At 39.8% G+C, this 14,681-nt stretch overlaps 2 protein-coding genes and 1 long non-coding RNA gene across 8 annotated transcripts in view; 1 reads left to right on the forward strand and 2 right to left on the reverse strand.

Annotated features, from left to right (window-relative positions):
- The window catches only part of LOC141760261 (protein NLRC3-like), a 46,547-nt gene extending 42,260 nt beyond the window's left edge, over nucleotides 1–4,287 (forward strand). For 5 of the 6 annotated variants that reach the window (XM_074622927.1, XM_074622935.1, XM_074622951.1 and 2 more), the window contains 3 exons: nucleotides 935–1,108; nucleotides 1,780–1,953; nucleotides 3,258–4,287. In XM_074622927.1, the coding sequence (XP_074479028.1) occupies nucleotides 935–1,108; nucleotides 1,780–1,953; nucleotides 3,258–3,273 (364 nt within the window). In that variant the 3' untranslated portion in view covers nucleotides 3,274–4,287. The remainder of the gene's footprint in view (nucleotides 1–934; nucleotides 1,109–1,779; nucleotides 1,954–3,257) is intronic. The other variant, XM_074622960.1, reaches the window with a different exon arrangement.
- A 1,576-nt stretch (nucleotides 4,288–5,863) lies between these two features.
- LOC141760618 (uncharacterized) lies at nucleotides 5,864–6,867 on the reverse strand. The gene is made up of 2 exons (XR_012592406.1): nucleotides 6,696–6,867; nucleotides 5,864–6,015 (listed from the first exon to the last, which is right to left on the reverse strand). It is a non-coding gene; the product is annotated as an uncharacterized LOC141760618 (long non-coding RNA).
- A 1,319-nt stretch (nucleotides 6,868–8,186) lies between these two features.
- uqcrfs1 (ubiquinol-cytochrome c reductase, Rieske iron-sulfur polypeptide 1) lies at nucleotides 8,187–13,297 on the reverse strand. The gene is made up of 2 exons (XM_074623339.1): nucleotides 12,889–13,297; nucleotides 8,187–9,225 (listed from the first exon to the last, which is right to left on the reverse strand). The coding sequence occupies exons 1-2, from the start codon at nucleotides 13,280–13,282 to the stop codon at nucleotides 8,615–8,617; spliced, it is 1,005 nt and encodes a 334-aa protein (XP_074479440.1). The 5' UTR covers nucleotides 13,283–13,297; the 3' UTR covers nucleotides 8,187–8,614.
- Nucleotides 13,298–14,681: the final 1,384 nt, after the last annotated feature.

A 14,681-nucleotide genomic window follows, 5' to 3' on the forward strand; every position in this document is an offset into this window, starting at 1 on the left:
GGCGACAGATAGATCTTTTAGCAGGTTTATTTTGAAAGATACAAATTTAAAAAGGAAACGTTACAAATAGAATATGTGTAAACATGCTTTAAAACAGATGAGCATACAGCTGGCGGTACCATGAGGTATTATTAACACGGTGTGTTTCTATGTAACGTAATGGCGGATGCCTCCCTCGTTCAGCAGCCTTGTTATGTTCGTTACACTACGTTGTCCCTCACCATTCCGTCATTTACTGCTTTTCTGTTGTTCTTGTCCGTTATTCATCTCCAGTGTGTCTGAAATCATTCCTGCTGCCGTCCCACTGTTTGTTTATGTGCCACGGCGACCCGTGACAGTTACGTGACGGACTGTGCGCCCTCATTTGCAACCGAATAGGTTTGTCCCGCCCCGTTTGTTAGCGACCCTGGTCTGTGCAATTCACATTGAAATCGACCCTGGTCCAACCCTGGTCCAATCCAACTCTCGACCTGGGTCGCAAAGGCGAGTCGATCAACGCGGGTTAACCCTTTCATACATACAACCAGCCCTGGTTCAACCCTGGTTGAGTCCTCAGTGTGAAAGGGGTATAAATAACAAAACAAAATTTTGTTGATTTTTTTGTTGCCTGTTTTTCTTCCCTTTTCTCCCAAAATCCATCCCGACATATTTCACATCTTTCTCGAATCTTGAGTCGAATCTTGAATCAATTTCTGTGTTTTTTATTTATGTTTGGCTGCACAACATGAGTAATATTAATATTAATGAGCCCTGTTTCACTTTTTATATTTTACAGCTTTTAACCTGCATCCTGTTGGCTTCAGGTGTTTGGAGTTTCCATTTTCTAAACTTCTACATTTTAAACCTTCTTCAGCTCTGAACAGATTATTAATCATTGAATGATTTCAAACATGAACGCTGTCTTCTAAAGTTACATCATTTATTCTTTATTCAGATTGTGGGGCTGCAGTTTGTCAGAGATCAGCTGTGCTTCTCTGGCCTCAGCTCTGAAGTCCAACCCCCTCCATCTGAGAGAGCTGCAGCTGAGAGGAAACGACCTCCAGGATTCAGGAGTGAAGCTCCTGTGTGGTTTTCTGGAGAGTCCACACTGTAGACTGGAGACTCTGAGGTCAGTTCACTGACTCTCTGTTACTATTACAGATCTTACAGTATATGTTTAATTAACAATTGAACCTAATTTATGTACAAACATAACTTACATCCATAACGTTGTTAATGTCCTTTTTTCATATTTTCATGTCAGTTGAAAAAAATTTAGTCTGCAGTCACAAAAGACTTGTGTTTCTTAAAGAAATTGTAGAAAATGTCCACTGTTAGTTGTTAAAGTAAATTCATGTTTATCATTTGTGGTAAATGGTCACATCTGGATACAGAAGATCCTCTGAACTAATATTGGTTTTAAATTGATCAAGTTTAGTTTAGTTAATGAAGTAGAAATATTTCTCTGGTTTCTGTTAATTTCAAAGTATTCCACAAATAATGTCTGATCATTGATATTGATCCTTCAGCACACCGGTGATGAACACAGAGATCAGCAGCATGTTATTGATGTGTGTTGACATGAATAGGTGTATGAATGTTGTGGTGACATTTGGATGATGTCTGTAGAAGGCTGACATTATGATGATCCACAATAACACAATGACAAAGTCACTCTACTCATTTTAGGGAAAAGCTCATTGATTAGGATATAGTAATGTTGAGCTACACATTTAAAACCTGAACACATCTGATTGGATTATATAGTGATTTTATTTTCATCATTTATTCTTTATTCAGATTGAGGGGCTGCAGTTTGTCAGAGATCAGCTGTGCTTCTCTGGCCTCAGCTCTGAAGTCCAACCCCTCCCATCTGAGAGAGCTGGAGCTGAGCTACAACAACCTGCAGGATTCAGATGTGAAGCTGCTGTCTGATCTTGTGGAGAGTCCAAATTGTAGACTGGAGACTCTGAGGTCAGTAGAGGGTTGGAGTCGGTCCATGCTGGTTTCAGCAGTATTGTTCTGATGTGTTTCCTCAGTTAAGCTGTGAGAGGAGAACGGTGACACAGAGAGAGAGAGAGAACAGTCAGCAATCAGATCAGGCAGAAGCTTGTTGTGATCATGTGTTAGAGGTGATGTGAAGAAGATGTTGTTGCTGTGTTCACATCTCCAGGAAATAAAGATGGATTACAGCTGAAAGCATCACAACATGTATAGAGACAGTGGTCCTCATCCATCAAACTGTCGTACCATCAAATCTGATCAGAAAGTGTTTGTTCTCTCATTGATCAGTTCATCTTTGTTACAGCTCTGAGATCAGTCTGACTGAAGCCTCAAATCACTGGCTCTTATTTCATAGAACCATGGTTACATTTAGTAACCGTGATGTGGTCTTTATACAGACCAGAACCTCTGCTGAAGTCCAATAATCATTTTTAATTCGTTAATTCGTTCAGGACTTTCAGCAGTTTATTTAAACCTAGTACTTCAGTGAAATCTACAGACCTGATGCCCAAAGTCTCTGCAGGTCTATGAGTGCTGAGCTCAGTGTGTTCAATCCAATACGTTAACATGAGAGCTGAAAGGAACCTGGCTACGCTACACAGACTGAAGTCCCTGCTTCTCTTCATACTGGATGTTTTATTTCTATTTTATTTAACCAGATAAGTCAACTGAGAAACAATTCTCATTTACAATGACGACCTGGCTAAGAGGCAGCGACAGAAGGCAAGGCCATACCAGATATTAGATCATAGAACATAAATACGATTAGTGCAATAAAACATTAAACAAAATTAAAACATCACAATATATACAGTATATACAACAATATATATATATATATATATACTGTATATATATATATATATATATATACAGTATATATATATGTGGTGTGTTCAAGAGAGGCAAATTCAGAATCAGGTGCAGTGATCAGAAGCTATCTCTTGTAATGAATTATTAAAGGAGGGTAACGGGATGAGGGTGTGGAGTTTTAGTGTCTTTTGTAACTCGTTCCAGTCACTAGGAGCATCAAAATGGAATGAGTGACGACCAAAGGAGGTGCGGACTTTAGGAAGGACCATAATAATGAATTTGCGAGAACATAAATTGCGGTTACTGTTGGATATATTGAGTAGTGAGCAGAGATATGGACGTTGGTTTTGCCAATGATAGTTTTCTAAATGAACTGTGTGCTGCATCACTGACTGACAGCTGATGAAGGGAGTCTCTGTAAACACTGATTCATGACTTCTGTTCTCTTCTTCTCTCATCAGATGGAAGCTGGGGTGATCTCTGTCAGAGTGAGTGATCAGAAAAGTGGATGTGTTGAGATGATCAGCTGTGTCCTGATGATCCACAGAGGTTCACCACCTGGACCTGGATCTTATTTTGCCTTTTTTTTTTTTTTTTATATATATATATTCTGGACCCAAAATGCCTCTGCAGAATAGTTCAGTTTATGACAACATTACTGTAGATTAATACATTTAAATAGATCTTTCTGCTTTGCTTTGTGTCGCAGCTCCACCCTGTGGAACGATGGACTTTTGCTGTTTATTTCCACATATTTCTAAATAACAGTGGAAGTTAATAAAGTTACCCTATTAAAACCAAGCCCTCAGGAAGAGCGCCGGGCTTTGATGCCCATTTTCTTAGTGGCCAAACGGTGGTTCTACAACTTCCGTGTCCGTCACGTGATGCCATTGGGCCCAAAAATACTTTTTCCCATAGACTTACATTGGGAAAATCAACTTCCCAGTATGAATGCTCTAATAGCCCTTATTTAAATCATTAGGTACTTAAAGTTGTAAAATGCAGTAATAGCTGAATCCAGAGTTTTTTCTCTTCCTCCGTTCATGTGAATGAGACCCAGACCGAGGCTGGAGTGAGGGCTGGGAGGAGGAGGAGGAGGAGTTAAAGGAAACACTACTGCACCTGCTCTATTGGCCCAATGGATGAGGAAGATCGCCGGATGATCTGGGTACTTTATCACTCGGCAGTCGAGCCATTTAGGCTTCATGCTCCACTGAGCAACTCTCATAGGAATAAACGGGAGCCTCTGACGCTGTATCCAGTTCTCTTTATACATCCATGATTAAAACCAATACCAGCCATTTCTCATATTCTAAAAGATAAATATTTGCCTTTTAACAAACAGAAAGAATTAGATCAAATCTGAATTCAGTCGAGGCTTCACTTAAGCTTCTCAACTGACTACAAACAGATTATGTCTGGATTATGGTGGAAAGTCAGCACCATAATATTTTATATAATGTTTGATGTAAAATAAACAAAGAGAACTGATCAACATGCGTACTCTATATTTTATATTAACTAATCATGTACATACAGGAAAAATTCCAGTTTTATGAAGTCCCCCGTGGAGATTTTTCCTCCCCGGAAATCAGTGTTGAAGCGGTCGTTATCACCACCGTTCATGTTGTTGTTCCTGCTGGAGCTGCTTTCTGCCAGCAGATGTCACCATTCCCTCTGTTTTACCACAAAGGTGGTTTATCTGAATGGATGCAGTGAACACTGAACTGATGACGTGAATGCTTTCTTTCTGACTGACTTGGTTTTGTAAAGGTTAAGTGACATCATGATGTAGTTAAACTTGATTTAAAATGATGGAAACTGGATTTGAAATTAAACTCAGCACACAAGTTGCACAAACGTCCACTTGGACTCAATTATGAACTGATGAAAGTTTGGTGGTCAAAGGTCAAAGGTCACTGTGACCTCACAAAACACATTTTTGGCCATAACTCAAGAATTCATATGCTGATTATGACAATTTCACAAAAATGTTTATGATATAATGATGAAGTGATGACATTTTTGACAGACATGGATGTAAACTGCAACTTGACTGGTTTGGGGAGGCAGACAACCGTGAGGTGGTAATACTTGTTTTTTCTTTTTCGAAGAGAAAACAAGTTTATTTATTTCATCAATGTTTAAGTATTTTGAGTTAACTAGTTTTAAAATAAGTTAGCTAACTTTGCGATATTAACAAAGAAATGTAGCTAACGTTAGTCTTAACAGTCACTTAAACTTCAACATGTTTCTGTGGTTTTCTGTTCACATTTTAAGATGGACAAATATCTGTTACTGCACTGGACAGTGAACTCATCATTGTAGTAAAGATGAGACTAGTTATTTTGTCACATTAGTATTCAACAACTGTCTTTGAGAGAACCTCTGTAACATCTCACACACTAAAAGTTCACAGTATTCCTCAGCAGGGAGAGAAAACTGCATGTTCACATGTTATAATAAGTGCAGGAGTATATTCTAGTATACTTTACAGTCCCAGTAGCTACAGTTTGTGCCTCTCATGTCTTACCTTTAAACTCAAGTCACAGAGCTAAGCAGACCATTTTCTGACTATCTTTGAAAAATCCATAAAGTCCTTCATCAGCAGAAGTTATAGCTGTTTTGAAGACTCTTCTGAACATCTGTTACAAAATAAAAACATGTTTTAAACACTTTACCAAGTTGTGATTGTATTTCCAAATCCAGGTTGCTGGAAATGGCACGTCCTTGCTCGTTTTTGTAAAACAAAAGCAAAACGTTCACACCTTTTCTATTATATTTGAATTGTATATTGGAAGAAACATCAATATAAACAAATGTAACTCATATGATAATATATTACATTTTCAAATTGTACTTCACATTGTACTAGTTGAGCAATACGATGTGTCATTTTTGGCTACCATCTGTGTTTGGATTATGAAAAAGAGTTGCAAAACTCAGGAAAATGGCTGAAATTATTTTTGATTGTGCAACAGAAAGAATAATTTTTCATCCAGATATTCAGAAGAATTTTATTTGTATAAGTCTGTAAAAGAAAACAAAACAGAAAAAAATACTTAAGTCTTATACTAAATAGATTTATTAGCATGATTTAAACATAAAGCTGAGATCTCTCCATTCCTACACCACCATGTTCTTGTTTGGTTGGCTTCGGCTATGTTACTAGATTAGGTTTGACACCCTTCATTCACCACACAACCACTCATCCATCTGCTGACAAACTGATAACACTGATTCACACACCTCATCACCTCACTATGTGTTTTGGGTTATTGTATGTTTAATAATAAACTTGTACACCTCTCTTGTCATGGCTCATGAGCCGGGTCATGACACTCATTAACACATCAAGTTAAAAAGCTGATCTATGTGAGCACACACACATACGTGTTTATAGACAATATCAGGACTTTTGAAAAAAACACGACAAATGGGGACGTGCCTTTCCCAAGGTCCTAGAGACCTGGTAATCAAAGTATTTCCGAGCCATGCATCTACGAATACATCCATCGGTTGAGATTTTGTCTACGGCTATATTTTGGTCAGACCGGATTTGAATGCTCTAGAACACTGTGGTGAGCTCGGAAAAATGAGGAGGCCAAAAATGTCCTAATTTTTACGAGCGTCCTGATATTGAAGGTGTGTTATCATAAAAATTGTCCTCATTTGTCATGAAAACAAGTACACACACACACACAATGGATTGTCTGATTTTCTGTTCTATTTGTTTTTGTATGTTTATGCCTATGTAAAGCACTTTGAATTGCCTTTGTGTCTGAAATGTGCTGTATAAAGAAGTATATGTAAGGGATAATGTACAGCGAGCCAGTCATTGCTGCACCCCCCTCCCCCCCCCCACATCAAATCAAGTACCCACATGGACCCACATGGACCAAGTACTGAGTGTGCACTGATATCTGGTGAGATGCCAGTTTGCCTCTTGGGCACTGCCGAGGTGCCCTTGAGCAAGGCACCAAACCCCCAACTGCTCGGGGCGCCTGTCAGGGACAGCCCCCTCGCTCGCTCCATTAATGCATGTATATAGGTCCTGTTTGTGCATGTGTGTGTGTGTGTGTGTGTGTATTTCGGGCCTGTGTGTAACATGTACTATGTAAAATAACAGTGAAAAAATGTAATTTCCCCTCAGGGATCAATAAAGTGCCTTTCTTCTTCTTCTTACACAGAATAAAATCACTGCAAGTCAGTAATCTAGTTTTTTTTTTCGTTATTGATTTAAATGTCCATAATTTTCAAATATTATCCCAGTTATTTTCAAGAGGTTTCCAGGAAGAAGCTCTGTAATTAAAGGAAAATAGAGAAAATAGCACAGCAGGTCAGCTAATCATGTAAAGATGTTAAATTGGTCTACAGACAAACACGCAGTTCAACATCTATTGTATGAAGAATAAAGTTTCCAAAAAATAAAAGAATAACAAGTGAGTGTTTAAACGGAGCCGTTCTCTCAGAGACATTCCTGTTGTCCATATAATTAGTGAAAAATTACCTTCTTCCAGGAAACTTTCTATTAGGAAATTACAGCCCTATAAAATAGAGCCTTCTATGAGGTTTCCATATCCTGGACCATAGAGGGCAATTCACCGGACCTGGAGATCCTGGTCCATACAGGACCATTCACTGCCACCATTCTGCTTGCATCTACAGCAGCATGCAGCGTTGACCAGAAGTACTATATTCTTCATACTACTGCTGACCTTTTCCATGTCATTCAGTGGAATATCATAATTAAAGTTGATATAAAACACTTCTATTATTCTGACATGATCAAGCGTGCGCAGAAGCTAAGTGTAGCTAGCTGTCTGCACTGTGAATGTTTACACACCGCTATCGAACAGGCTTATTTCACTTCAGTACAGCACTAATAGAGTATAGTATATAATAATAATATAGTATAGATAAGTAACTCCAGATGCATTGAAGAGTCATTTATCTACATACTGGCTTTTTAGAGGATTTCAAGTATCTACGTATGTCATAGAAGAACCAATATTTAATATTTCTTTTTAGAGATAATCAATCTCAGTAAATCAATTTCTGAAAGCTTTCAGTAAGTGTACCCTTTATTTTTACCCAGGTTTCAATGCAATGCAGGCTTGTCTTCAGTCTTACTCTTTGCAGCCACAGCCAAACCTGCGTGTATTACTTATTAACAATTAGGTTATGTTATGTTATGATTTTTATCAAGACATCCTGCAGAATAAAGCTCAACTTCCAATTCTCACCTCGGTACTTTTTAAATCTCAGTTTGACTCTGACCCACGACCTCAGCATGGCAACAGGACTTTCAAATTAAACGGTTCATGTCCTCAACAATTAAATCATGATCAAATGGCATAATTTTAAACAAAAAAAGGCTGAACACTGAATCCAGGTTGTCAAATTAAATAAAATTCTTTATTTACCAGACTGCGACACGTTTGTTCCATTTAGATGGACTGAAACTTCATACGATTAGCAGGTGTTTCTATTTCACGTTCAAATGTCACTCAGGGCCGAGAAAGGAAGAGAGGATGCCATCTTCCAAGTGTTCACCCATTCAGCTCTGACAACATATTCTAAATGTTCTGCATTTAAAAACAGCTTGCTGTCAGTGTGTAAAGTGACTACATTAACAACATCTGTCATGTTTGGGAAAATTGTGACGCTGATTGAAAGACTGCTGAGAACAAAACATTTCCACTTGTACCAGCTGTTACTGATGTGAAAAGCATTATTCCACCTCTAAAGCATCTCTATACTGAGCAGATGTTTATCATGTTGCACAATGAGAGCTCAGTCTGAGTGTTAGGAGTATCTATCCAACGATCACAGTGTCGTCGTCTGGAAACTCATAGAAGGGGACCTCCAGGTTGAGGGGGGCGGGGCCTTTCCGGATACGGCCTGAAGCGTCGTAGTGCGAGCCATGGCAGGGGCAATAGTAACCTCCGAATTCGCCAGCGTTAGCGATGGGCACGCAGCCCAGATGTGTGCACACCCCTAGGACGATGATCCAGCTGGGGTTGAGTACCCTGTCCTTGTCGTGCTGAGGGTCGCGCAGCTCTGCCATGTTCACGCCAGCTTCTGTGGCGATCTCCTTCTCTGTGCGGTGACGGACGAACAGCGGTTTGCCTCTCCACTTGAAGGTCATGTTCTTGCCTTCGGGGATGTCGCTCAGCTTGATTTCAATCTTTGAAAGGGCCAGGACGTCGGCTGAGGCGCTCATGGAAGAAACAAACTGAGTGACCACCGTCTTGGCGGCATAGATGCCCACCACGGTTGAGGCGCCGGTGACCAGGTACGAGAAGGTTCTTCTGGATTCACTGCTCTCCTGGGAGGACTTGCTGGGGTCAAGCACCTCTGGGCGCCTGTAGTCAGAGAAGTCCGGTACCCTGACGTCTGTGTGGGCAAAGCGGACTCCTGCACAGCCTGCAGACAGAAACCAACAGGTCATCAGTTAGACTGCAGAGGCCAATCAGCGTGAACCCTAACGGCCGACGTACACAGGATCCGGCTGCTTCACGGCTGCTGCCAGTCCGGTCGCTCAGTGTGCGGGTCTATTTGTGTCGGAGCAGCTCACATTTCTGAAGCCTTCACTTGTCAATGTATAGAAATGTATGTAATTATTGGCAATTGACTTCAAATTAATTTTTATGATGCATTTATTTTGTTTCGGACTTCATTCATTTTATGATCACAACATAGTCAGACCAAATCAATATAAATCCTGGTAAATGACATTTTTAAAATGAGTGACGACAGCCACACAGCATCCGTTAGCATCTAAATGAACGTCAAACATGAAAACTATCTAAGAATCTAAACTATATCATGGGAAACGGTAATGGACTCGCATTTCTATAGCTCCTTTCTAGTCTTGTGACCACTCAAAGCACTTTACACTACATGTCAGCATTCACACACACTGATGGCTCAGCCTTCGCTGTGTACACTTGTAACTCGATCATGGCAAAAATCCTGATCCGAATTATTTTGGTCAATCTTAAGATGATAATTATTTAACACGATTACTCGTCGACTTTGTAAACACCATTCATTTAGGAAGAAAATTGTATTGCCTAAATTTTCAAGTTAAATGCATCAATCTGGTGCACTTTGAGAGCAAAATGAAGAAGCTGGGTCTGTGAAGAACTTTGTAAACAGTATAATCATAAGCACATTGGTTGTATAGATATGGATGGTGATGACGGCAAAAAAGCATAAAGCGTGGTAAACAAGACAGGGTCCGTGTTTCAAGAGTCACTGGCAAACAGAATGTGCCACAATAATCGTTTTATGTTGATTGTCTTGTTCTCATAATCGGGGGAAGCCAAAATCGTTATTGAAATTTGAGTAGATGCACAGCCCTAGCATAATACATGACAAATAGTTTAATCAAATTATACAAAGAATTTTGTTCCATCAATACGATAAGGATTGATCGAATAATTGGTAGCTGCAGCCCTATATACACCACTTCATGAAGTATATATAGTGGACATGTTCAAATAATTATATTTATAAACCCCTAACCCTAACCTAGAGCATTCAGAGGATGGATGGCTTTCCTGGCTAGATTGACAATAAGGGGGCTTCTGAGCAGTTTACACAACAGAAGTGCTCGCCATCCAATCGCTGAAAAATGCAATTCTTGCAGAAATCTCCAAATGTCAAAAGTGCTGATACCAAATCACAGCATGGCTTTTTCTATGGTGTTCCTCAAGGTCTTGGTGTGTTAATGTGGTATTTTGGAGGGATTATTGATCATTTTTTATCAATTCTCCAGTGGTAAAAAATTGTTAAATTTAGCACCAAATGGTATCAACCAAAAAATTGCTGCAACAAATCATGAGACATAAGAGCATGGGGATGACCATCATATACTTCTATCATAATGTTCTATACCATTAAAGAGTTTACAAATTAATTTTAACCAATTAATGAATTCATGTTTATGACTAGAACAACATGACACACAGTGCTGAGCTGCATCTCAAATTAATCTTCAGGTTCCCAGCTTTCAGATGATGTACACCACTTCTATGTGACATCTACTGTTGACTTGCTATCTCCCCCTAAAGACCCCCTGTACCCCCCTAAAAAAAGACTAAAACAGGTCTATTGTGGGTCTCAGGGGGTTAAAGGGGAGTTATTTCTTGCCACTGTCGCATAGAGTGTTCTCTCATGGGGGATCTCTCGTTGGGTCTCTGTATGAAAAGTGTCTTGAGATAACTTCCGTTATTTGACACTATGTACAAATAAAGTGAACTGAAATGAAAGGGTTAACCCACGCTGACTGACTCAGCTTCGCGACCCAGATCGAGAGGTGGGTCAGACCAGGGTCAATTTCGGTGTGAACGACACACACCAGGGTCGCTCACAACCGGGTGCGGGACAAATCTATTTGGTTGTAAATGAGGGCGCACAGTCGTGACGCAACTGTCACAGGTTGCCGTAGCTCATAAACAAACGGAGCGACGACAGCAGGAATGTTTTCAGACACACCGGAGGTGAACAACGGACGAGAACAACACGGATGTGTTGCTAGACTTTGAGGTGCAGGAGCCCTTAAATGCCCTTATAACTAACTTCAACATGAACATTCTATCAGAAAAAAACAGCACAAAGTTACGTTTATTCTGATAAGAAATGTTATTGTTGTTATTCATATAATATGTTATTTTAAAGCTATTTTTGTGCTCTTTATGCTGGAACTATCCATGGGCACATCAGATCAATATGAAGTTAGTTATAAGGGCATTTGCAGTGGCATTCAGAATTTGCCCGATTACAGCATTATAGGTCAACGGTCACATTCTCTTGTCCTCAGTGTCATGACAATGTGACCGATGGATAGACTATAGTCTAAGCTTTACAATTATATATGACTTCATAATATTGTGTGTTGGTTACCCTCTTTTATACTGGATCTATGCGTAAAATGGTGATTGATTGAGGGATGAAAAAAGGAGTGATAGCACATAGAAAGCTACCATTGCTGCAAAGCTATCATGCATTTTCCAACACTACGGGACATAGAGTTTTAAAGAAATCACTATGAGACATGGTCCCTCCAAAGTGGCACGACGGCCAAATGTACTATTATTTTGTTGAGCTCTCATTTTTTTTCACCCAAAGTGTGTGAAGGAGCGATATCGCAGGTCCTTCCTTCCTGCAGCTGTCAGAATCCACAACCAGCACTGCTCCCAGTAGACCACATACACACCAAAAAACTGACAATAACCTGATATTTTCAGCTGGAATTCCATTCATTCATTCATTCATTCATTCATTCATTCATTCTCACTGTGCAATACCATTTTCCCCTTGTGTAATTTTTTTAATTATCTCTTTATTGTCAATACTGTACATACTGCTCCTATTTTTATACATCCTTATATTTAAATGGTTCATATTTTGTTACACTTTGTTTAGCTCTTTTTTACTGTGTTAGCTGATGTTTCTTGTTTTTTGCACTACCCCCTTTGCTGCTGTACACTGCAAATGTCCCCACTGCGGGACTAATAAAGGAATATCATATCTTATCTTATTTCCTTCAGTTCCCTCCAGTGAGCAGTGTGTCTCAGTGTGTCCCAGTGTGTCCAGTGTGTCCAGTGAGTTTCTTGTGAAGGGTGGAGCAGTGATGTGCTGTTATTGACAAGGCTACAGAGCCTCCGTGTTAGCTCAAACCAAAGCTGGCAGTAGGCTGTGTAGTCTAACTGTTTAGGTTAGTTTGCCACGTAGCTTACCTGTAAACTCGTCAGCTGGCTGAGACAAAGTGGTGTAACCCTGATGACCTCAAGGGTAGGCCGCTCTTCAGCCACCACCTGGGCTAACCGGATGCTAGCTAACAGCCTGGAAGAAGCTGCTGCTGCTAACGTTACTAAACTCACTAGCTGGTATTTAACAGTGATACTTGATGACTGGACATCACTTTACAACACACACATAGCGCATGGTATCCAACGTTTACTCTCAGTGCACATGTACAGAAAGATGATTTAGCCAGTAACGCCGGTAACGCTAGTATAACGCCGGTAACGCCGGTAACGCTAGTATAACGCCGGTAACGCAAGTGAATGAGCTACTCACCGTTGATGCTAACCGTCACAGCAGGCCCCGTCTTCGGGCTTTGACCGCTGAGCGATTCGCGGCACAGGAACTGTTTTTTCGGGTTCAACAAAACCTTGTCCGTCTTTACAACAGCACCGGGTACCAGAGCCTTCAGGGGACCCGCGACCGCGACAGCTGTGGCCTGCATGTACGGGGAGAAAGCCCCTGAGCGGGCAGCGAGGGACATCATGTCTGCGGCGGACTGCTGCTGCTGCTGCTGCGACGACCTTGTGTTGTCTTGACTGCAAAGCCTGTTGAAGGAGGCTAGGACATGGGGTGTGGGGTATGACGCATGCGCAGTGTAACCGGAGCTGCGGTCGTGCGTTGCGATTGGCTCAATTTCAGCGAGGGCAGACCAGATTTGACTGCGCATGTGTAGTACCCCGCAGATATGACGCGCGATCTAGCCTCCTTCAATAGGCCTTGCTTGACTGGGGAGGCAACGGGTTGACATAACCAACAACGTAATTACGTCGTACGTAATGTTACATAGTAGTGATCAAATGCATAGACCAAATAGGCTATGTATGGCAAGCCATTTTAACATCTAGTAGCTAAGCTTGACTATCCGGAATCAACATTAGAGATATGAATAACGGCGCTTTGACTGCTCGTAATTACACTGTGACTAGTCAGACTTTTTATTCAAGATATCTATAACGTCATTTTGACCAGTCAAACCTGAATTACATGAAATACGTTATTTTTTATTATTTTTTTCGTTGTGATTCATTATCACTATTTACTTTGCTTCTCTTTATTTTTATTCTCCTTCTTCTTTTATTTTTACTTTTTCCCAATTTATTTTTCTCTATTTTTTTGTTTTGTTTATTATTATTCCTTTTCTATTTGTTTTTCTAACTTTATCTCTCAATTTAATTTAATTTGTATTTATTTATCTATTTATTTATTTATTCTTTTCCAATTCTTTTCCTATACTTATCTTCTCTTCTCTCCTAATATAAGTATAAATAAACATTTCATTTTTCCTCACTGTACATTTATGTATTCTCTGGGCCTATGGACGAAAAATATTACTCATTCCTAATTAATGTAACAATGTCTGGACATTGTGAGGACGCCGAAGCTCACGGACTACCTCCTATGGAAACTTATGAACCTGTTGTGTCATGTCAAAACATGTTATTGTGCTGTACGACTGTACCTGTTGAAAGGAAATAAAAATAAGTTAAAAAAATAAAATAAAAATTGAATTACAGATATTAGTTAAGAAGCCGTGTAAGAAGCGGGATAATGTACAGCTAGCGGGTCATTGTTGTGAAATAAACCCCTTCAGGGCAATGTATCGCATCGAGGTGCTGCATCACTCTGTCAGGGTTTATTAAACAACAATGAGCGGCCTGCTGTACATTATCCCTTAGTTAAAGGTTTAAATGAAAATGATTACTTGCATTACATCATTTATTTACTCCTTAAATTAAAGTTGATACAAAACTTTCAATAACTGGTGTGTAACAAGCTCTCCCTGATTGAAGTGTATTATTTAGTATCTATTGACTGCAGACATGCCATTTACCCCCATTTCATGCTTGGAACACGTGATACATTTCTTAATGTAGACCACTGAGCATACCTGCTACAGTTACATATCATATATTAATGGATTCAGCACAGTCATACCATTCCAGCAAACCCTGATTGGTGTTTCTGGGACAATTCCAGCCAAAGCTACCTAAAAGTAAATTAATACATTCATCACAGAACTTGATATTTGATATTTATGCTTATTGTTCTTATGTGTTTCTAGTACT

Source organism: Sebastes fasciatus, chromosome 2, assembly GCF_043250625.1.
Source record: "Sebastes fasciatus isolate fSebFas1 chromosome 2, fSebFas1.pri, whole genome shotgun sequence".
In the NCBI taxonomy this organism is placed as follows: Eukaryota; Metazoa; Chordata; class Actinopteri; order Perciformes; family Sebastidae; genus Sebastes; species Sebastes fasciatus.